This window comes from Ips typographus, linkage group LG11, assembly GCF_016097725.1.
Source record: "Ips typographus isolate SLU linkage group LG11, UJ_Ityp_2.0, whole genome shotgun sequence".
In the NCBI taxonomy this organism is placed as follows: domain Eukaryota; kingdom Metazoa; phylum Arthropoda; class Insecta; order Coleoptera; family Curculionidae; genus Ips; species Ips typographus.
The window spans coordinates 3,669,715-3,695,129 of NC_138432.1; the positions used below are offsets into that span (position 1 = coordinate 3,669,715).

General features: G+C 32.6%; 1 protein-coding gene across 1 annotated transcript in view; it reads left to right on the top strand.

Moving 5' to 3' along the window:
• stumps (DBB domain-containing protein stumps) overlaps positions 1–25,415 on the top strand; it is a 123,739-nt gene that overhangs the window by 13,698 nt on the left and 84,626 nt on the right. The window contains exon 2 of the mRNA XM_081989117.1: positions 24,799–24,949. Within this exon, the coding sequence (XP_081845243.1) occupies positions 24,940–24,949 (10 nt within the window). The 5' untranslated portion in view covers positions 24,799–24,939. The remainder of the gene's footprint in view (positions 1–24,798; positions 24,950–25,415) is intronic.

Genomic DNA, 25,415 nt, shown 5'->3' on the forward strand with positions numbered 1-25,415 from the left:
GAAATGGAAATTTAAGAGGATGCAAATTCCAAAAAAACTATAAAATCCATTTTCAAAGTTTCGAAAACAGTTAAAGATACTGAAATTTTGCAAGAAACTAAAAATGTTCAAAATATTTTTCTGCATCCAAGTGACTGGGTTTACTGGCTTGTACAGCCATTGTGTCTCATTCAAAACGGTTTTTTCTGCATTTTTGGACATTCTGTGTACGGCGCAGCGTTGCCAGATTAGTGGTAGATCAAAAAGGGGTTTAAAGCAAATATTTTGAGACTTTTACGGTCGCTGAAACCTTAAAAATAACCGAGATACAGAATTTTGAACATTTTGATACAATTTTCGAAAATTAATTGAAGGTGACAACTGTCAAAATTCTCTCCATAAAGCTATAAAAGTAGAGCAAATACAGAATATAATATTAAATTTAGTTTAACCTAATTAAAAGCATTTTATACCTCCATCAGTGCATTTTTGACATTTGATTGACATTATCTGTTTTAATTCCAGTTTATTATAAATATGACAACTGTCAAAATCTTCTACATTCAACTATAAAACTACAAAAATGCATAAGAAATTCTATAATCAGTTTGTTTTAGATAAAATGTATTTTATAGTTTCATAAGTGCAATTTTGACATTTGCGACGTTTGTCTGCTTGTTTTTCACTTAATTTGGTGTTAGATAAATCTGACAACTGTCAAATTCCTCTCCATAAAGCTACAAAACTACAAAAAAAATACTAAAATCGGTTTGTCTCAGATTAAATGTATTGTATAGCATTATAGCTCCATGACTGAAAGTTGTGACATTTGGCTACCTATTTCTGATTTAGTTTGGTTCAGGATGAATATGACAACTGTCAGAATTCTCTCCATAAAGCTATAAAAGTAGAGCAAATACAGAATAAAATATTAAATTTAGTTTAACCTAATTAAAAGCATTTTATACCTCCATCAGTGCATTTTTGACATTTGTCGCATTTGAATGATCTGTTTTAATTCTAGTTTATTATAAATGTGACAACGGTCAAAATCTTCAACATTCAGCTATAAAACTACAAAAATGCTTAAGAATTTCTATAATCAGTTTGTTTTAGATAAAATGTATTTTATAGTCTCATAAGTGCAATTTTTACATTTGCGACGTTTGGCTGCTTGTTTTTCACTTACTTTGGTGTTAGATAAATCTGACAACTGTCAAATTTCTCTCCATAAAGCTACAAAGCTACAAAAAAATGCAAAAATCAGTTTGTCTTAGATTAAATGTATTGTATAGCATTATAGCTCCATGAGTGAAAGTTATGACATTTAGCTACCTATTTCTGATTTAGTTTGGTTTAGTATGAATGTGACAACTGTCAGAATTCTCTCCATAAAGCTATAAAAGTAGAGCAAATACAGAATATAATATTAAATTTAGTTTAACCTAATTAAAAGCATTTTATACCTCCATCAGTGCATTTTTGACATTTGATTGACATTATCTGTTTTAATTCCAGTTTATTGTAAATGTGACAACTGTCAAAATCTTCTACATTCAGCTATAAAACTACAAAATGCATAAGAAATTCTATAATCAGTTTGTTTTAGATAAAATGTATTTTATAGTTTCATAAGTGCAATTTTGACATTTGCGACGTTTGACTGCTTGTTTTTGACTTACTTTGGTGTCAAATAAATGCGACAATTGTCAAAATATTCTCCATAAAACTAGAAAAGTAGAGCACATACACGAAAAAACAGTAACTCAAGTTAAATGCATTTCATCCCTTCATGAGTGCATTTTTGACATTCGTGACATTTGGAGAACAACATCTGACTTATTTCTAGTTTATCCTGAATATGAAGACTGTCAAAATCCTCTCCGTTAAGCTATAAAACTACAAAAAATGCATAAAAAAATACTGAAACCAGTTTGTTTTAGATAAAATGTATTTTATAGCTCTATGAGTGAAGTTTTGACAGATGTGTTAAATGGCAGTCAGTTTTGGATGTATTTTGGTCTGGTCTAAACCTGGAAACTGTCAAATTAAATTCCTTAAAGGTATAAAATAACGAGACATACTTGAACAACAATAAGATCAGTTTGATTTGAGTTAAATACATTTTGTAGCTCTATGAGTGCCATTTTGACAGTTTTAATGTTTGGCTGCCTGTTTTTGACCTAATTTGGTTCAGTATGAATGTGACAACTGTCAAAATCATTTCCATAAAGCTATAAAAATGAAAAATATTCTAAATTAAATTAAAAAAATATTATTTTTGGTGTTAAATATCTCAGAAACGTTTAAATTTACAGAAATTTTGAAAGATACCAAAAATGTTCAGAATGCTTTGAGTTTACACTCTCACACACTTAGAACGAGATAAATTCTCTCGTTCACTTCCATCAGACATCTTTTTTTGTTCAAAATAATTTTCAGTATTTGTGACGTCATCCTAATTTTGTTTGAGTTTCTATTTATATTTTCTTTTAAGGGACTTTTGTCTTGGGTTGTTTTGGGCCTAAAATTAGCCTAGAAAGTTCGCAAACAATTCCCAAAACCATTAATAATAAGTACAAATGATATTTATTCAGGTTTCGTGCAACTAACCTTAAAATAGGATGCACATGCCCAAGTTATAATAACAACTAATGAACAGCAATAACTGTCGCATTTGCATGGCCAAAGCCAGGTTCTTTCATTCATGATTTCCACATTTTATGAATCAAAATTAATTTCCACTGGTGTTTCACGTGTCTACCATACATCAACGTATAAAACGAATTTGCTAGGAAATTGGGTCGTTTATCATGCCACTTTTCCGGTCTCGGTCGTATCTTCATCAGGAAGACTCCCACAGCCAAATTGGATTCGTTTCCAACAAAAAAATCCACTGAAAATATACAGGTTTAATTGCTTTTTTGGTTTGTTATTGATTTTAGTTTAAGGGAAATAACTCTAAAACTTAGGTTTTTGTAGAAAATTAAGTTTCCTATGATTTCGAACTCTTAACATTTTTCTGAATTTTGCCCTATGGTTGAGTTACGGGGGATTAAAGTTCCGTAAGTAGACATTCAGACACTTAGCCCCCATTAAAAATTTTTAAGCAAATATCTCCTTTCTGAAGCCCTTAAGTACAAAATGTCCCTCTACAATTTTGGTAGAGAATTAAATTTTCTACAATGTCTGTCTCTTAACATTTCTCTGAATTTTGTCATGTAGACGAGTTACGAGGGATTGAAGTTGCGTAAGTAGACATTCAGCCACTTTGCGCTCACTAAACGTTCCTAAGCAAATATCTCCCTTCTGAGACCTTTAAGGACAAAATGTTGCTCTAAATTTTTGGTAGAGAATTAATCTAGCTACAATTGTTCCTTTTAAACTTTTGCTGAATTCTCTAAAAGGAAGAAAATACAGAAGAATGAAATTGTTTGTCAAGGCTTCCGTTAATTAACGAAACATAACCTACAAAAGACTACAGAAAAATGATAAGCTTTTAACAAGTTTTCTTCATTTATGACACCATAACAGCGATAACGCCAAAAAGAACAGAAAAAAACATAATGATTGTAACTTCGTTTTGTCCAGTTATCGATTTAATTGCTTCTTAGAGAAATTTATTGTTTGCGGGCTTTAGATGAAATTTTACAGGGTGTTGTCGTATTCTGTTGTAAAGAGCGTGAAAAGTGCTTTAAAATAACGGCTGAACGGTGCTGGTAGCTTGTTTCGTTCCCGAGATATTGCAATTTGAATATTGCCCTGCTCTACAACTCAGTGGCGGCCATTTTGGCTTAAAAATGAAGATGGCGGCTGGTGGAGGCCATTTTGGATTTTAACTGTCACTCTCGACATTTTTAGTGACAAACTGACATAATTGCCGCCATTTTTTGTTCTAACTGTCACCGGCAAGTCACTCTCAACATTTTTTGTCCCAAACTAACGTAATTACCACCGTTTTGTGTTCTAACTGTCTTCCTCAACATTTTTAGTGTCAAACTGACGTAATTGCCGCCATTTTGTGATCTAACTGTCTTCCTAAAAAACATTTTTAGAGTCAAACTGACGTAATTGCAGCCATTTTGTGTTCTAACTGTCTTTCTCAACATTTTTAGTGTCAAACTGACGTAATTGCCGCCATTTTGTGTTCTAACTGTCTTCCTCAACATTTTTAGTGTCAAACTGACGTAATTGCCGCCATTTTGTGATTTAGGTGTCACCCTTAACATTTTTAGAGTCAAACTGACGTAATTGCCGCCATTTTGTCTTTTTAACTCGCACCCTAAACATTTTTAGTGTCAAACTAACGTAATTGCAGCCATTTTGTGTTCTAACTGTCTTCCTCAACATTTTTAGAGTCAAACTGACGTAATTGCCGCCATTTTGTCTTTTTATCTGTCATCCTCAACATTTTTAGAGCCAAACTGACGTAATTGTCGCCATTTTGTCTTTTTAACTCGCACTCTAAACATTTTTAGTGTCAAACTAACGTAATTGCAGCCATTTTGTGTTCTAACTGTCTTCCTCAACATTTTTAGAGTCAAACTGACGTAATTGCAGCCATTTTGTGATCTAACTGTCACCCTCAACATTTTTAGAGTCAAACTGACGTAATTGCCGCCATTTTGTGTTCTAACTGTCTTCCTCAACATTTTTAGTGTCAAACTGACGTAATTGCCGCCATTTTGTGATCTAACTGTCACCCTCAACATTTTTAGAGTCAAACTGACGTAATTGCCGCCATTTTGTGATCTAACTGTCTTCCTCAACATTTTTAGAGTCAAACTGACGTAATTGCAGCCATTTTGTGTTCTAACTGTCTTCCTCAAGATTTTTAGTGTCAAACTGACGTAATTGCCGCCATTTTGTGTTCTAACTGTCTTCCTCAACATTTTTAGTGTCAAACTGACGTAATTGCCGCCATTTTGTGATCTAACTGTCACCCTCAACATTTTTAGAGTCAAACTGACGTAATTGCAGCCATTTTGTGATCTAACTGTCTTCCTCAACATTTTTAGTGTCAAACTAACGTAATTGCAGCCATTTTGTGTTCTAACTGTCTTCCTCAACATTTTTAGAGTCAAACTGACGTAATTGCAGCCATTTTGTGTTCTAACTGTCTTCCTCAACATTTTCAGTGTCAAACTGACGTAATTGCAGCCATTTTGTGTTCTAACTGTCTTCCTCAACATTTTCAGTGTCAAACTGACGTAATTGCAGCCATTTTGTGTTCTAACTGTCTTCCTCAACATTTTTAGAGTCAAACTGACGTAATTGCAGCCATTTTGTGTTCTAACTGTCTTCCTCAACATTTTCAGTGTCAAACTGACGTAATTGCCGCCATTTTGTGATCTAACTGTCACCCTCAACATTTTTAGAGTCAAACTGACGTAATTGCAGCCATTTTGTGTTCTAACTGTCTTCCTCAACATTTTTAGAGTCAAACTGACGTAATTGCAGCCATTTTGTGTTCTAACTGTCTTCCTCAACATTTTTAGTGTCAAACTAACGTAATTGCAGCCATTTTGTGTTCTAACTGTCTTCCTCAACATTTTAGAGTCAAACTGACGTAATTGCAGCCATTTTGTGTTCTAACTGTCTTCCTCAACATTTTTAGAGTCAAACTGACGTAATTGCAGCCATTTTGTGTTCTAACTGTCTTCCTCAACATTTTCAGTGTCAAACTGACGTAATTGCAGCCATTTTGTGTTCTAACTGTCTTCCTCAACATTTTTAGAGTCAAACTGACGTAATTGCAGCCATTTTGTGTTCTAACTGTCTTCCTCAACATTTTCAGTGTCAAACTGACGTAATTGCCGCCATTTTGTGATCTAACTGTCACCCTCAACATTTTTAGAGTCAAACTGACGTAATTGCAGCCATTTTGTGTTCTAACTGTCTTCCTCAACATTTTTAGAGTCAAACTGACGTAATTGCAGCCATTTTGTGTTCTAACTGTCTTCCTCAACATTTTTAGTGTCAAACTAACGTAATTGCAGCCATTTTGTGTTCTAACTGTCTTCCTCAACATTTTTAGAGTCAAACTGACGTAATTGCAGCCATTTTGTGTTCTAACTGTCTTCCTCAACATTTTCAGTGTCAAACTGACGTAGTTGCCGCCATTTTGTGATCTAACTGTCACCCTCAACATTTTTAGAGTCAAACTGACGTAATTGCAGCCATTTTGTGTTCTAACTGTCTTCCTCAACATTTTTAGTGTCAAACTAACGTAATTGCAGCCATTTTGTGTTCTAACTGTCTTCCTCAACATTTTTAGAGTCAAACTGACGTAATTGCAGCCATTTTGTGTTCTAACTGTCTTCCTCAACATTTTCAGTGTCAAACTGACGTAATTGCAGCCATTTTGTGTTCTAACTGTCTTCCTCAACATTTTTAGAGTCAAACTGACGTAATTGCAGCCATTTTGTGTTCTAACTGTCTTCCTCAACATTTTCAGTGTCAAACTGACGTAATTGCCGCCATTTTGTGATCTAACTGTCACCCTCAACATTTTTAGAGTCAAACTGACGTAATTGCAGCCATTTTGTGTTCTAACTGTCTTCCTCAACATTTTTAGTGTCAAACTGACGTAATTGCAGCCATTTTGTGTTCTTACTTTCTTCCTCAACATTTTTAGTGTCAAACTGACGTAATTGCCGCCATTTTGTGATTTAACTGTCACCCTCAACATTTTTAGAGTCCAACTGACGTAATTGCAGCCATTTTGTGTTCTTACTTTCTTCCTCAACATTTTTAGTGTCAAACTGACGTAATTGCCGCCATTTTGTGATTTAGGTGTCACCCTCAACATTTTTAGTGTCAAACTGACGTAATTGCTGCCATTTTGTCTTTTTAACTCGCACCCTAAACATTTTTAGTGTCAAACTGACGTAATTGCCGCCATTTTGTGATTTAACTGTCACCCTCAACATTTTTAGAGTCAAACTGACGTAATTGCTGCCATTTTGTCTTTTTAACTCGCACCCTAAACATTTTTAGTGTCAAACTGACGTAATTGCCGCCATTTTGTGATTTAACTGTCACCCTCAACATTTTTAGAGTCAAACTGACGTAATTGCAGCCATTTTGTGATCTAACTGTCACCCTCAACATTTTTAGAGTCAAACTGACGTAATTGCAGCCATTTTGTGTTCTAACTGTCTTCCTCAACATTTTTAGTGTCAAACTAACGTAATTGCAGCCATTTTGTGTTCTAACTGTCTTCCTCAACATTTTTAGAGTCAAACTAACGTAATTGCAGCCATTTTGTGTTCTAACTGTCTTCCTCAACATTTTCAGTGTCAAACTGACGTAATTGCAGCCATTTTGTGTTCTAACTGTCTTCCTCAACATTTTTAGAGTCAAACTGACGTAATTGCAGCCATTTTGTGTTCTAACTGTCTTCCTCAACATTTTCAGTGTCAAACTGACGTAATTGCCGCCATTTTGTGATCTAACTGTCACCCTCAACATTTTTAGAGTCAAACTGACGTAATTGCAGCCATTTTGTGTTCTAACTGTCTTCCTCAACATTTTTAGAGTCAAACTGACGTAATTGCAGCCATTTTGTGTTCTAACTGTCTTCCTCAACATTTTCAGTGTCAAACTGACGTAATTGCAGCCATTTTGTGTTCTAACTGTCTTCCTCAACATTTTCAGTGTCAAACTGACGTAATTGCAGCCATTTTGTGTTCTAACTGTCTTCCTCAACATTTTTAGAGTCAAACTGACGTAATTGCAGCCATTTTGTGTTCTAACTGTCTTCCTCAACATTTTCAGTGTCAAACTGACGTAATTGCCGCCATTTTGTGATCTAACTGTCACCCTCAACATTTTTAGAGTCAAACTGACGTAATTGCAGCCATTTTGTGTTCTAACTGTCTTCCTCAACATTTTTAGAGTCAAACTGACGTAATTGCAGCCATTTTGTGTTCTAACTGTCTTCCTCAACATTTTTAGTGTCAAACTAACGTAATTGCAGCCATTTTGTGTTCTAACTGTCTTCCTCAACATTTTTAGAGTCAAACTGACGTAATTGCAGCCATTTTGTGTTCTAACTGTCTTCCTCAACATTTTTAGAGTCAAACTGACGTAATTGCAGCCATTTTGTGTTCTAACTGTCTTCCTCAACATTTTCAGTGTCAAACTGACGTAATTGCAGCCATTTTGTGTTCTAACTGTCTTCCTCAACATTTTTAGAGTCAAACTGACGTAATTGCAGCCATTTTGTGTTCTAACTGTCTTCCTCAACATTTTCAGTGTCAAACTGACGTAATTGCCGCCATTTTGTGATCTAACTGTCACCCTCAACATTTTTAGAGTCAAACTGACGTAATTGCAGCCATTTTGTGTTCTAACTGTCTTCCTCAACATTTTTAGAGTCAAACTGACGTAATTGCAGCCATTTTGTGTTCTAACTGTCTTCCTCAACATTTTTAGTGTCAAACTAACGTAATTGCAGCCATTTTGTGTTCTAACTGTCTTCCTCAACATTTTTAGAGTCAAACTGACGTAATTGCAGCCATTTTGTGTTCTAACTGTCTTCCTCAACATTTTCAGTGTCAAACTGACGTAGTTGCCGCCATTTTGTGATCTAACTGTCACCCTCAACATTTTTAGAGTCAAACTGACGTAATTGCAGCCATTTTGTGTTCTAACTGTCTTCCTCAACATTTTTAGTGTCAAACTAACGTAATTGCAGCCATTTTGTGTTCTAACTGTCTTCCTCAACATTTTTAGAGTCAAACTGACGTAATTGCAGCCATTTTGTGTTCTAACTGTCTTCCTCAACATTTTCAGTGTCAAACTGACGTAATTGCAGCCATTTTGTGTTCTAACTGTCTTCCTCAACATTTTTAGAGTCAAACTGACGTAATTGCAGCCATTTTGTGTTCTAACTGTCTTCCTCAACATTTTCAGTGTCAAACTGACGTAATTGCCGCCATTTTGTGATCTAACTGTCACCCTCAACATTTTTAGAGTCAAACTGACGTAATTGCAGCCATTTTGTGTTCTAACTGTCTTCCTCAACATTTTTAGAGTCAAACTGACGTAATTGCAGCCATTTTGTGTTCTAACTGTCTTCCTCAACATTTTCAGTGTCAAACTGACGTAATTGCAGCCATTTTGTGTTCTAACTGTCTTCCTCAACATTTTCAGTGTCAAACTGACGTAATTGCAGCCATTTTGTGTTCTAACTGTCTTCCTCAACATTTTTAGAGTCAAACTGACGTAATTGCAGCCATTTTGTGTTCTAACTGTCTTCCTCAACATTTTCAGTGTCAAACTGACGTAATTGCCGCCATTTTGTGATCTAACTGTCACCCTCAACATTTTTAGAGTCAAACTGACGTAATTGCAGCCATTTTGTGTTCTAACTGTCTTCCTCAACATTTTTAGAGTCAAACTGACGTAATTGCAGCCATTTTGTGTTCTAACTGTCTTCCTCAACATTTTTAGTGTCAAACTAACGTAATTGCAGCCATTTTGTGTTCTAACTGTCTTCCTCAACATTTTTAGAGTCAAACTGACGTAATTGCAGCCATTTTGTGTTCTAACTGTCTTCCTCAACATTTTTAGAGTCAAACTGACGTAATTGCAGCCATTTTGTGTTCTAACTGTCTTCCTCAACATTTTCAGTGTCAAACTAACGTAATTGCAGCCATTTTGTGTTCTAACTGTCTTCCTCAACATTTTTAGAGTCAAACTAACGTAATTGCAGCCATTTTGTGTTCTAACTGTCTTCCTCAACATTTTCAGTGTCAAACTGACGTAATTGCAGCCATTTTGTGTTCTAACTGTCTTCCTCAACATTTTTAGAGTCAAACTGACGTAATTGCAGCCATTTTGTGTTCTAACTGTCTTCCTCAACATTTTCAGTGTCAAACTGACGTAATTGCCGCCATTTTGTGATCTAACTGTCACCCTCAACATTTTTAGAGTCAAACTGACGTAATTGCAGCCATTTTGTGTTCTAACTGTCTTCCTCAACATTTTTAGAGTCAAACTGACGTAATTGCAGCCATTTTGTGTTCTAACTGTCTTCCTCAACATTTTCAGTGTCAAACTGACGTAATTGCAGCCATTTTGTGTTCTAACTGTCTTCCTCAACATTTTCAGTGTCAAACTGACGTAATTGCAGCCATTTTGTGTTCTAACTGTCTTCCTCAACATTTTTAGAGTCAAACTGACGTAATTGCAGCCATTTTGTGTTCTAACTGTCTTCCTCAACATTTTCAGTGTCAAACTGACGTAATTGCCGCCATTTTGTGATCTAACTGTCACCCTCAACATTTTTAGAGTCAAACTGACGTAATTGCAGCCATTTTGTGTTCTAACTGTCTTCCTCAACATTTTTAGAGTCAAACTGACGTAATTGCAGCCATTTTGTGTTCTAACTGTCTTCCTCAACATTTTTAGTGTCAAACTAACGTAATTGCAGCCATTTTGTGTTCTAACTGTCTTCCTCAACATTTTTAGAGTCAAACTGACGTAATTGCAGCCATTTTGTGTTCTAACTGTCTTCCTCAACATTTTTAGAGTCAAACTGACGTAATTGCAGCCATTTTGTGTTCTAACTGTCTTCCTCAACATTTTCAGTGTCAAACTGACGTAATTGCAGCCATTTTGTGTTCTAACTGTCTTCCTCAACATTTTTAGAGTCAAACTGACGTAATTGCAGCCATTTTGTGTTCTAACTGTCTTCCTCAACATTTTCAGTGTCAAACTGACGTAATTGCCGCCATTTTGTGATCTAACTGTCACCCTCAACATTTTTAGAGTCAAACTGACGTAATTGCAGCCATTTTGTGTTCTAACTGTCTTCCTCAACATTTTTAGAGTCAAACTGACGTAATTGCAGCCATTTTGTGTTCTAACTGTCTTCCTCAACATTTTTAGTGTCAAACTAACGTAATTGCAGCCATTTTGTGTTCTAACTGTCTTCCTCAACATTTTTAGAGTCAAACTGACGTAATTGCAGCCATTTTGTGTTCTAACTGTCTTCCTCAACATTTTCAGTGTCAAACTGACGTAGTTGCCGCCATTTTGTGATCTAACTGTCACCCTCAACATTTTTAGAGTCAAACTGACGTAATTGCAGCCATTTTGTGTTCTAACTGTCTTCCTCAACATTTTTAGTGTCAAACTAACGTAATTGCAGCCATTTTGTGTTCTAACTGTCTTCCTCAACATTTTTAGAGTCAAACTGACGTAATTGCAGCCATTTTGTGTTCTAACTGTCTTCCTCAACATTTTCAGTGTCAAACTGACGTAATTGCAGCCATTTTGTGTTCTAACTGTCTTCCTCAACATTTTTAGAGTCAAACTGACGTAATTGCAGCCATTTTGTGTTCTAACTGTCTTCCTCAACATTTTCAGTGTCAAACTGACGTAATTGCCGCCATTTTGTGATCTAACTGTCACCCTCAACATTTTTAGAGTCAAACTGACGTAATTGCAGCCATTTTGTGTTCTAACTGTCTTCCTCAACATTTTTAGTGTCAAACTGACGTAATTGCAGCCATTTTGTGTTCTTACTTTCTTCCTCAACATTTTTAGTGTCAAACTGACGTAATTGCCGCCATTTTGTGATTTAACTGTCACCCTCAACATTTTTAGAGTCAAACTAACGTAATTGCAGCCATTTTGTATTCTAACTGTCTTCCTCAACATTTTTAGTGACAAACTGACGTAATTGCAGCCATTTTGTGTTCTAACTGTCTTCCTCAACATTTTTAGTGTCAAACTGACGTAATTGCCGCCATTTTGTGATCTAACTGTCACCCTCAACATTTTTAGAGTCAAACTGACGTAATTGCAGCCATTTTGTGATCTAACTGTCACCCTCAACATTTTTAGAGTCAAACTGACGTAATTGCAGCCATTTTGTGTTCTAACTGTCTTCCTCAACATTTTTAGTGTCAAACTGACGTAATTGCCGCCATTTTGTGATCTAACTGTCACCCTCAACATTTTTAGAGTCAAACTGACGTAATTGCAGCCATTTTGTGATCTAACTGTCACCCTCAACATTTTTAGAGTCAAACTGACGTAATTGCAGCCATTTTGTGTTCTAACTGTCTTCCTCAACATTTTTAGAGTCAAACTGACGTTATTGCCGCCATTTTGTGATTTAACTGCCACCGTCAACATTTTTAGTGTCAAACTGACGTAATGGCAGCCATTTTATTTTGTGTTTTTAACTCGCACCATAAACATTTTTAGTGTCAAACTGACGTAATTGCCACTCTTTTGTGTTTTAACTGTCATTTTCAACATTTTTTATTGTCAAAATAACGAAAGTGTCGCCATGTTTTGCGTCTAACGCCGCCATTTTGAATTTTATGTAAAAAATACAAATCTCGTTTGAAAGATAATTTTCTGTTGATAAGACAAAAAAACAAACAAAATGGCGGCGTTAGACGCAAAAAAAGGGCACTATCGTTATTTTGACATTGGAAATGGCAGTTAAAACACAAAATGGCTGCAATTACGTTAGTTTGACACTAAAAACGTTGAGGGTGACAGTTAAATCACAAAATGGCGGCAATAACGTCAGTTTGACTCTAAAAATGTTGACGGTGGCAGTTAAATCACAAAATGGCGGCAATAACGTCAGTTTGACACTAAAAATGTTGAGGAAGACAGTTAGAACACAAAATGGCTGCAATTACGTTAGTTCAGTCAGTAAAAGCGTTGAGGGTGACAAATAAAACAAAAAATGGCGGCAATTATGTCAGCTGGTAGCTTAAAATGTTGTGGGTGACAGTTAAAATCCAAAATGGCGCCCAGCAGCCGCCATCTTTATTTTTAAGCCAAAATGGCCACCGCTGACAGTTGTACAGCAGGGCAATATTCAAATTGCGATATCTCGGGAACGAAACAAGCTACAAGCACCGTTCAACCGTCATTTTAAAGCACTTTTCACGCTCTTTCCAACGGTATACGACAACACCCTGTACAATTTCATCTAAAGCCCGCAAACAATAAATTTCTCTAAGAAGCAATTAAATCTGGACAAAACAACGTTTGGCGTTATCGCTGTTATAGAGTAATAAATGAAGAGAACTTGTTAAAAACTTGTAATTTTCTGTAGTCTTTTGTAGGTTATGTTTCGTTAATTAACGGAAGTCCTGAAAAACAATTTCAACCTTCTGTATTTTTTCCTTTGAGTGAATTCAGTAAAAGTCAAGCAAAACAGCCATTTCGACTTTTCTGTCAGACAGAAAATTGAATTTTCGGTCAAAAATCGATGTTGCACCTCGTTTTAAACGTAGTTTCCGGTAGATTGAAGGAAAAACAAACAAAATGGCGACCCAGGCGGTCAATTTGAATATTTTTTCCAATAGAGCTAAGTAATGATGTAAGTAAACAAGTAATGATAAACAAAATGGCGTTTATGGCCGCCATTTTAAATTTTCTGTCAAAAAACTGTGTTTGTTTCAATTTTTGTTCCTTAACATTTCCTGAATTTTGCCATCTGGTCGAGTTACAAACATTCTAGATTTTTTGGCCCCTTTACACGTTCTTAAGCAAATATCTCCCTTCTGACGCCCTTAAGGGCAAAATGTCCCTCTCAGGTTTTTAAAGAAAATTAATTTCCCTACAATTTACGTCCCTTAACATTTCCCAGAATTTTTCCATGTAACCGAGTTACGGAAGATTGAAATTTCGTAAGTAGACATTATGTATACTTTATGATCACTAAACACTCCTAACCAAATATCTCCCTTCTGAGGGTTTTAAGGACAAAACATCTCTCTAAAGTTTTCATAGAGAATTAAACTAGCAACATTTTTCACTTAAAGAGTTTTGCTGAATTTTGTCAAGGAAAAATAATACAGAAGGTTGAAATTGTCTCTGGGATCAATTCAGCGTAGTGGCCTCCACTCTCTCCAGATTTAACATTACCTGCTTTAATAAGACTATAGTGATACATCATGCCCTAGATTTTTTCTTCTAACCATCAATCGTTTATTTTTCCTACTTTCAAAGATTTATTATAATTTGACAGGTTTATTTATAAATATTTAGAATTGTCTCGAGTTTGGGGAGCACGAGCGCAATGAGCTGTCGATGAAACATTCCTGATTAGTGTCCGTTTTCAAGCAGTTTATAATTAGGTTAAACTTCCTGTTTTAAGCAACTGCGATACTTAATTTCATGTGGAAATTTCCAAAACAAAACGTAAGGCAATCCACACAATAAACTTCGTTTGTGTTTACTCGGCAAATTTGCTAACGTGCATTAGAATTCTTGTTAATCTGACGTGTGGACAAGAATGCGGACAACACTGCTTAATACCTCCAGAATTAGCCGGTCATTTATAACTGGTTGTGGTACCTTTAATCAAGATTTAAATTTATTACTTTTACTGTCAATCCTTGCAACTTATGATGGATAAGAGCCCAATAGACTAGCTTTGTTAAAGTCAGTTTTATAGCTTTATGGAAAGGATTTTGACAGTTGTCACACTTATACGAATCTAAAGTAAGTTAGAAACAGTTACAACGTCCAAAAGTGCACTCATGGAGCTCTAAAATGTATTTCAACCAAATGAAACTAGTCTTATTGCTTTTCAAGTTGTTTCGTTTATTTCATACCTTTATGGAAGTGAATTTGACACTTTCCAGGTTTAGACCAGACTGAAAAGCATCCGAAACTGACTGCCAACTGTCACAACTGTTAAAACTCCACTCATAAAGCTATAAAACACATTTTACCTAAAACAAACTGATTTTGGTAAATTGTATACATTTATTGTAGCTTTATAGCTCTATGAAAAGGATTTTGACAGTTGACACAATCATACTGACCCAAACAAAGTCATAAATGGCTGCCAAATGCCACTACAGTCAAAATTCTATGAAATGAAGCTATAAAGTGGATTTGATACTGTTTATATTGATTTGAATATATTTTATCAGTGTTTTATAGTTTTATAGCTTTGTGGAAAGGATTTTGACAGTTGTCACATTCAGAATAAACTATAAGTAAGTCAAATGTTATCATCCACATGCCACAAATGTCGAAAATGCACTGATGGAGGTGTAAAATGCATTTAACCTAAGTCAAACAAAATTTACTATTTTTTGTGTATGTGTTCCACTTTTATAGTTTTATGGGGAGGATCTTGACAGTTGTCACATTTATACGAAACTAAACTAAGACAGAAACAAGCCGCCAAACGTTTCAACGGTCAAAATTGCACTCATGGAGATCTAAAATGTATTTAAACCAAATGAAACTGGTCTTAATGCTTTTCAAGTTGTTTCGTTATTTTATACCTTTATGGAATTGAATTTGACACTGTTTATACTGATTTGACTAAATTTTAAAAGTGTCTTATGGAGAGAACAATTTTCGTGTATGTGCTCTACTTTTATAGCTTTATGGAGAGGATTTTGACATTCACATTAAAGCCATAATTAAGAGGTATTAATTATTTTAAAAAAATTTCCAAGCAAAACAAATTCTGAGACATTCAGATTAATCCAAAATTTTCTAAAGCCTAAAATAGATTAAACTTGATTAATTACAATTTCAAACAAAAATGTCCGTTAATTTGAATTTAAAATATATCAGTCAACGCTAGTTATGAGCATTACATGCGTTTTCAATTAATATTTCAGCGTGCATTTTGGTTCTATTTGGATTTGGACACTTTTGTTTACTAAATACTATATTAGTAATGTTTACATTATTAATATTTGCATTTATCCAATATGTGTGATCCACATTAATATTAACAATGTTTCTCAACTTAATTGACATCATTTATATATTATTGTTTTCATAAAAAAATCAGGTAAAAATAATACATTTTTACGTATTATGTTTGCGGTTTGATTGACAGTTGTCATACATTTGACATTGATTTTTCTAAATGTTTTATTAAGAAATTTGACTTTAAATCGTTACCAAGTTTTTAATGTAAATTTAAAATTGGTGGTTGGACTTTTTTTATGACAGTCTAGTATTTTTGACATTTGTCAAACTTGGTGAGTTAATAGTATAAAGCTAGATTGACTTCTGTCACAAATGTGACTTTGATTTATTGATTAGTTTCTGAGACATTTTAATTTAAACCGGATACTTTTGCTAAATAACTGAGTTTGTAATGTAAATTTAAATTTGGTTTCTGGAAGTGGTTTTCTGACAGTTCCGCAGTTTGACAGCTGTCAAATTTGGCCCGTTTATAGTATAAGGCTACATTAACAACTGTCAGATTTACTTTGATTGTTTAAATACTTTCTGAGTTATTTGACAGTTCCTTAAAATATCCGAGTTTTTAACGTAAATTTGAACTTGGTGTAGTTGTCTAGTTACAGCACCGTATTTTGACAACTGTCAAATTTGGTGTGTTTATAGTATAAGACTACACTGACAGTTGTCAGAAATTTGACCTTTATTGTTTAGATACTTTATGAGATATTTCACAATTTTATAAATTTACCGTGTTTTTTATGTAAATTTGAACTTGGTAGTTTGAGGTTTTTTTATGACATTTTAGTAATTTTCTTAACTGTCAATTTTGGTTAATTCATAATATAAAGCTAAATTGACAGCTGTCAAAAATTAGACTTTGACTACTTTGAGAAATTTGACTTTAAATCGGTTAATTTCAGAAAATTGCAAACTGATGTAAAGACGTGAAAACTGACTTGAAAATGTTAAAATTGAATAGAAAACTTGAAAATTGATTTAAAAATTCAGAAATGGACTGTGAAACTTGTAAATTGAATAGACATCTTGAAAATTGATTTAGAAACGTGTCATTTAAGTAAAAAACTTTAAAACTGTCTTGGACACATGAAAATTGACTGGAAAACATAAAATATGGCTTGGAAATGCAAAAATTGACTTAAAAATGTTTGAATTGAATGAGAAGTTTGAAACTGATTTGAAAACTTGAAAATGTACTTATTAGCAATTCAAAAATGGACTATGAAACTTGTAAACTGACTTGGAAACATAAAAATTGACTGGAAAACTTAAAAATTGATTTCGAAATGTGAAATTTTTTGTGAAACTTGAAAACTGACTTGGAAACTTAAAAATTGACTGAAAAAATTAAAAAATACCTGAAACTAATTTGTTTATCTATTCTATCTAATATTGACATTTTAAAGTCAATTTTTACATTTTTAAGTCAATTTTCAAGTTTTTGTTTGTCAGTTTTTAAGCCAATTTTCATATATTTACATTATCAAAAATTTTTAAGTTTCCCAATTAATTGTCTTGGTAAAAACCAAAAAAATACTGTCAGAAATTTGAAAATTAGCTTGTCAAGTCAATTCTCAATTTCTAAGAATTTTTTTAAAGTTTTTGGATCATTTTTAACTTTCTCAAGTTTGTAAGGTTAATTTTAATATTTCTAAGTGAAAAACGAGTTTTTAATGTAAATTTAAAATTGGTGGTTGGACGTTTTTTATGACAGTCTAGTATTTTTGACATTTGTCAAACTTGTTGAGTTAATAGTATAAAGCTAAATTGACAGCTGTCAAAAATTAGACCTTGACTACCTTGCGAAATTTGACTTTAAATCCGTTATTTTCAGAAAATTGCAAACTGATTTAAAAACGTGAAAACTGACTTGAAAATGTAAAAATTGAATAGAATACTTGAAAATTTACTTAAAAATTCAGAAATGGACTGTGAAACTTGTAAATTGAATAGACATCTTGAAAATTGATTTAGAAACGTGTCATTTAAGTAAAAAACTTAAAAACTGTCTTGGACACATGAAAATTGACTGGAAAACATAAAATATGGCTTGGAAATGCAAAAATTGACTTAAAAATGTTTGAATTGAATGAGAAGTTTGAAACTGATTTGAAAACTTGAAAATGTACTTATTAGCAATTCAAAAATGGACTATGAAACTTGTAAACTGACTTGGAAACATAAAAATTGACTGGAAAACTTAAAAATTGATTTCGAAATGTGAAATTTTTTGTGAAACTTGAAAACTGACTTGGAAACTTAAAAATTGACTGAAAAAATTAAAAAATACCTGAAACTAATTTTTTTTATCTATTCTATCTAATATTGACATTTTAAAGTCAATATTTTCAAGTTTTTCTTTGTCAGTTTCTAAGCCAATTTTCATATATTTACATTATCAAAAATTTTAAAAAGTTTCCCAATTAATTGTCGAAAAACTTGAACTTGTACTTGAAAATTGATTTAAAAAAACTTTGAAAATTGATTTAGAAACATATCATTTAATTAAAAAACTTGAAAACTGACTTGGACACATGCAAATTGACTGGAAAACATAAAATATGGCTTGGAAATGCAAAAATTGACTTAAAAATGTTTGGATTGAATGAGTAGTTTGAAAATTGACGTAGAAAATTGTAAACTGATTTGAAAACGTGAAAACTGACTTGACACATGTAAAAATTACATAGAATACCTGAAAATTCCCTTTTAACATGAAAACTTGAAAATGTACTTATTAACAATTCAAAAATGCACTATGAAACTTGTAAATTGACTTGGAAACATAAAAATTGACTGGAAAACTTAAAATAATATTTCAAAATGTGAAATTTTTTTAGAAACTTGAAAATTGACTTTGATACTTAAAAATTGACTGGAAAATTTTTAAAAAACTTAAAACTAAAATTTTGATCTATTTTATCTAATATTGACATTTTGAAGTCAATTTTTACATTTTTAAGTTTTTTTTGACAGTTTTTAAGCCAAATTTCATATATTTACATTATCAAAAATTTTTAAGTTTCCCAATTAATTGTCTTTGTAAAAACCAAAAAAATACTGTCAGCAATTTGAAAATTAGCTTGTCAAGTCAATTCTCAATTTCTAAGAATTTTTTTAAAGTTTTTGGATCATTTTTAACTTTCTCAAGTTTGTAGGTTAATTTTAATATTTCTAAGTTGAAAACGAGTTTTTAATGTAAATTTAAAATTGGTGGTTGGACGTTTTTTATGACAGTCTAGTATTTTTGACATTTGTCAAACTTGTTGAATTAATAGTTTAAAGCTAAATTGACAGCTGTCACAAATTAGACCTTGACTACCTATAAATTTGACTTTAAATCCGTTACTTTCAGAAAATTGCAAACTGATTTAAAGACGTGAAAACTGACTTGAAATTGTAAAAATTGAATAGAATACTTGAAAATTGATTTAAAAAAACTTTGAAAATAGATTTAGAAACATGTCATTTGATTAAAAAACTTGAAAACTGACTTGGAAACATGCAAATTGACTGGAAAACATAAAATATGGCTTGGAAATGCAAAAATTGACTTAAAAATGTTTGAATTAAATGAGTAGTTTGAAAATTGACGTAGAAAATTGTAAACTGATTTGAAAACGCGAAAAGTGACTTAAAAATGTAAAAATTACATAGAATACCCTTGTTAGAAAATTCCCTTGTTTTAACATGAAAACTTGAAAATGTACTTATTAACAATTCAAAAATGGACTATGAAACTTGTAAACTGACTTGGAAACATAAAAATTGACTGGAAAACTTAAAAATTGACTGGAAAAAATTAAAAACCCTTAAAACTAAAATTTGTATCTATTTTATCTAATATTGACATTTTGAAGTCAATTTTTACATTTTTAAGTCAATTTTTAAGTTTTTTTTTACAATTTTTAAGCCAATTTTCATATATTTACATTATCAAAAATTTTTAAGTTTCCCAATTAATTGTCTCAAAATTTGATCAGTTTTTGGATCATTTTTAACTTTTTTAAGTTTGTACTGTTTCGAAGTTAAAAACAAGTTTTTAATGTAAATTTTAGTTTGGTAATTGCTGGTTCTAGCTCTTATGACAATTTTGTATTTTTGACAACTGTCCAAGTTTATATGCTAGACTGACAGCTGTCTAAAACATTGCCATTAATTTGACAATTCCACAAAATAACCGAATTTTTCATGTGAATTGTGTTTAGGAAAGTGTCTTGTGACGGTACTGTAGTTTGACAACTGTCGCACTTGGGCTAGATTGACAGCTGTCAGAAGTTTAACCTTGAATTGTCACTGTCTGATAAATTTGGATTTGATACAAGGAATTACCGAGAGTTTTTAATGTAAATTTGAACTTGACTGCTGTCGTTAGACAACTGTCAAATTTGTTTCGTTAATGGTATAATAATAGATTGACAGCTGTCAGAGTCAGCAATTTGACTTTGATTACTTCGATACTTTCTACAAAATTTTGACATGTTGTTTGTCAGTTGTCAAATTCGGTATGTTTATAGTATAAAACTATATTGTGTGTAGGCAAGTGTTAAATTTAATGAGTTTATAGTAAAATGCCAAATTGACATCTGCCAAAAATTTGACCTAGAAGAGTGAGGTTATTTGTACAAATTTGACTTTAAACAGTTTTTAATGTAAATTTTGCTTGGCGGCTGGAGGTTGTCTTGTGACAGTACTGTAGTTTGACAACTGTCAAATTAAGAATTTTTTTGGTATAATGATTGATTGACAACTGTCAGAAATTTGATTTTTTATTTGCTAGCTAATTTCCGAGAAATTTGTTTATTGACTGGTGGAGGTTGTACCGTAATTTGACAGCTGTCAAATTTGAATTGTTTATACTACAAGGTTACACTGACAGCTGTATAGTCTAATGATAAATTGGCATTTGTCAGAAATTTGACATTGACTTTCTGAAAAATTTGACGTTGAACCGGACACTTTTAAAACTTGTCAAAATAGTTAGTTTGACAAGTGTCAAATTCTGTTCACTTATTAGTAGAAACTCAGGTTGACACATGTCAAAAATTTAAACTTATACATACTTTGTGAGACATTTTTACTTTGAAACGGACACTTTAATGTAAATTTTAGTTCTAATGACAGTTTTGTATATTTGACAACTGTCAAATTTGCTGAGTTTATAGTAAAGGCTAGACTGACAGCTGTCCAAAACTTGTCATTAATTATTTGGATACTTTTAGAGATATTTAAAATTTTCACAAAATGACCGAATTTTTAATATAACTTTGAACTTGTTGGTTGGAGGTTGTTTTGCGACCGGGGCGTAAGTTGACAGCTGTCAAATTTGGAGACTTTGTAGGCTAGATTGACAGCTATCAGAAATTTGACCTTTATTTCTCAAAAATTGTCTGATCAATAGTCAACCTAGTGGTTGGTAAAAAAGTGGTCTAGAAGACCTGCTTTAAACTCCAGTACATCGTTTTAACTTTGATGACTTATGACAGCTGTCAAAATTGACATTTTGACATATTGTGAATGGAAAAACATAGACTTTGTATGTTTTAGAATGACTTGAAGGTAAAGGGAAAGGAAATACTAAAAACTGTTTTAAATAGTTTTCGATGTTAAACATAATTATAAAAATAATTTCGCTTGGTCAATAAACTCTTATTTTATTTTTGTACCGCAAACCTGACGACAATCTAAAATCCGATGACGTCAACAAAAAAAAACTGGATACATTTCTGCATCACTATTATTTGATTCGCAATCTAACCGCAATGAAATCCAGAAATAACTTTTATAGTTCGATGGTCAATGGAGCTATAAATATACGGTTGTACGTGCCGGCTTGATTATTGAAGAATTGGTTCAGCAAATTTGTTTTCAAAGTTGCTATTTGCATAAAAATGGGCACTTCAATCCCTCGTAAATCGGCTACATGGCAATATTCGGGAAAATTTTAAGGAACAAAAATTGTAGAGAATTTAATTTTATTCAAAAACCTAAAAGAGACATTTTGCCCTGAAGAGTCTCAGAAAGGAGATATTTGCTTAGGAATGTTAAGTGAGCGCAAAATGTCTGAATGTCTACTGACGGAATTTTAATCTCCCGTAACTCGGCCACATGGCAAAATTCGGAGAAATATTTCCTTCAAAATCGTCAGAATCGTTTGTCTCTGGTCTAATCTACCGAAAATTTCCTTTAAAATGAGGTTCAACATGAATTTTTGACGGAAAATTCAAAATGGCGTCTGCAGCCGCCATTTTGTTTGTTTATTTTCTGATCTACAAGAAATTTCCTTTAAAATGAGATTCAACATGGATTTGTGACAGATAATTAGCGTCTGCAGCCGTCATTTTGTTTGACAGAAAAGTCAAATTGGCAGCCTGGAACTCCATTTTGTTCGTTTTTTCATCTAATTGTCTTCAGATTGTTAAAATTAGTGAGACAAACGTTACACTATCTATGGATTGTCAAAATTTGTTATTGGAAGCCTTCTTACTGTTTTGAAGCTTTCTTATTGTCGGTGGATTGTCAAAATTGAATTCAGAACCTTCGTTATTGTCTTTTTGTTTTCAGATAATAAAAAATTAACTTTGGGAGCTTCATTACTGCCGAAAAGCTTTGTTATTGTCTTCAGATAGTCAAAATTAACTAGTAAGCTTCATTACTGTCTTGAAGTTGTTTTAATGTCTTCAGATTGTCAAAATTAATTTGGTAAGCAACACTACTGTCTTAAAATTCTCTTTTTGTCGTTAATTTGTCAAAAATTGATGTTGTATGCTTTATTACTACTCAGAAGCTTTTTTGTTTTCTTCAGATTGTTAAAATTAATATTGTAAGCTGCATTACTGTCTTAAAATTGTCTTAAAGTCGTTAAGTTGTCAAAAATTTACTTTGTAAGCTTCATTACTGTCCTGAAGTTGTCTTATTGTTTTCAGATTGTCAAAAATTCACTCTGTGAGCTTCATTACTGTCTAGAATTCATCTGATTGTCTTTAGTTTGTTAAAATTAGTGCAACAAACGTTACACTATCTATGAATTGTCAAAATTTGTTATTGGAAGCCGTCTTACTGTTTTGAAGCTTTGTTATTGTCGGTGGATTGTCAAAATTGAATTCAGAAGCTTCCTTATTGTCTTTTTATTTTCAGATAATAAAAAATTGAGTCTGTGAGCTTCATTACTGCCTAAAAGCTTTGTTATTGTCTTCAGATAGTCAAAATTAACTTAGTAAGCTTCATTACTGTCTTGAAGTTGTTTTAATGTCTTGAGATTGTCAAAATTAATTTGGTAAGCAACACTACTGTCTTAAAATTCTCTTTTTGTCGTTAAATTGTCAAAAACTGATGTTGTGACCTTTATCACTACTCAGAAGCTTTCTTGTTTTCTTCAGATTGTTAAAATTAATATTGTAAGCTGCATTACTGTCTTAAAATTGTCTGAACGTCGTTAAATTGTCAAAAATATACTTTGTAAGCTTCATTACTCTTCTGAAGGTGTTTTATTGTATTCAGATTGTCAAAAATTGACTCTGTGAGCTTCATTACTGTCCAGAATTCATCTGATTGTCTTCAGTTTGTTAAAATTAGTGAGACAAACGTTACACTATCTATGAATTGTCAAAATTTGTTATTGGAAGCCTTCTTACTGTTTTGAAGCTTTCTTATTGTCGGCAGACTGTCAAAATTCAATTCATAATCTTCATTATTGTCTTATTGTTTTCAGATTGTCAAAAATTGACTCTGTGAGCTTCATTACTGTCCAGAATTCATCGGAATGTCTTCAGATTGTTAAAATTAGTGCGACAAACGTTACACTATCTCTAGATTGTCAACATTTATTATTGGAAGCCTTCTTAGTGTCTTGAAGCTTTCTTATTGTCGGTGGATTGTCAAAATTGAATTCAGAAGCTTCGTTATTGTCTTTTTATTTTCAGATAATAAAAAATTGAGTCTGTGAGCTTCATTACTGCCGAAAAGCTTTGTTATTGTCTTCAGATAGTCAAAATTAACTTAGTAAGCTTCATTACTGTCTTGAAGTTGTTTTATTGTCTTCAGATTGTAGAAATTAACTTGGTAAGCTACACTACTGTCTTAAAATTCTCCTTTTTGTCGTTAATTTGTCAAAAATTGATGTTGTAAGCTTTATTACTACTCAGAAGCTTTTTTGTTTTCTTCAGATTGTTAAAATTAATATTGTAAGCTGCATTACTGTCTTAAAATTGTCTTAATGTCGCTAAATAGTCAAAGATTTACTTTGTAAACTTTATTACTGCCCTGAAGTTGTCTTAGTGTTTTCAGATTGTCAAAAATTCACTCTGTGAGCTTCATTACTGTCCAGAATTCATCTGATTGTCTTCAGTTTGTTAAAATTAGTGAGACAAACGTTACACTATCTATGAATTGTCAAAATTTGTTATTGGAAGCCTTCTTACTGTTTTGAAGCTTTCTTATTGTCGGCGGTTTGACAAAATTCAATTCATAAGCTTCATTATTGTCTTTTTGTTTGCAGACAATAAAAAAATGACTCTGTTAGCTTCATTACTGCCCAAAAGCTTTGTTATTGTCTTCAGATATTCAAAATTAACTTAGTAAGCTTCATTACTGTCTTTTTGTAGTCTGATTGTTAAGACTTACTTTAGTTTATAAAGTACTGTCTTGAAGTTTTGAATTGACTATTTTAATAGTAAAATTTGACTGTTAACTGATGAAATTGACTATTTTAATAATGAAATCTGACAGTCGAAACGATAATACTCAATAATTTACTATACAAATTTGACAACTTAAATGGTAAAATGATGTTTTCCAGAACCCATAATTCGTTGTTACACAATATTTTCAAATACGGAAAAAATCATATAATTGCATATTCTAGTCTGTGACGTAGCTAGTGACGTAATTCTCCCCACCAAAAGTGATCCAATGGATTTAAATCTGGAAAGCGTGGCTGCCAATACGCTGAATTGATTTCCAATTACCATAAAATCAGAATTTTGTCAGAAAAAGTAATTTTTAACTTTAATGAGAGTTTAATTTGAATCATTACGAACAAAATCGAAATACATAAAATAATTATTAATTCGAAAATTATGGTTATTTTTACAGGATGCAGCCGTATAAAGCGAGTTGAACGTGCGTACGAATCCCAACTTACAAAAACGGAAGTTCGAATGGCTTTTCAAGTCACGTTCTATTGAAATTTTCGAGATTCGTTGACCGTTCGTTAAAAGTCAGGCCCCAAAGACAATGGATCTTGGTGAGTATACTATTTTCAAGATTTCAACCACCCCAGTGGGTGTTATTGACCAGATGTTAGAGCATTTTTGCGTTGTCCATCTTTTCAACATTTTCGCTTAGTCGAAATAGAATTGTTTAAAAAAAGAAGTGTTGTCAATTTTTGTCTTGTAACTCCTTAAGGAGGCTTTTAAATGCAAAAAGACTTTAATACAATCTTGTAGAGGATGAATTTTTTTCCAACTTTCCTTATTTACACTTTTTTGTTGCTTCTGAAATAACGGAGCTACGCTCAGATGAAATCAAGTTATTTCAAAAAAAGCAGTTTGGTTGCTATTAGCGCCCTCTGGCGGCCATGTTTGAGGGAACAAAAATATGAAAAAATTCTGGAAAAAACTCAAACCACCCTTAAAAAATCTCAAAAAAAATTAAATAAAAAAAATATCATAGAAAAATTGTTACAAATCCATAAAACTCAATTTCAAATT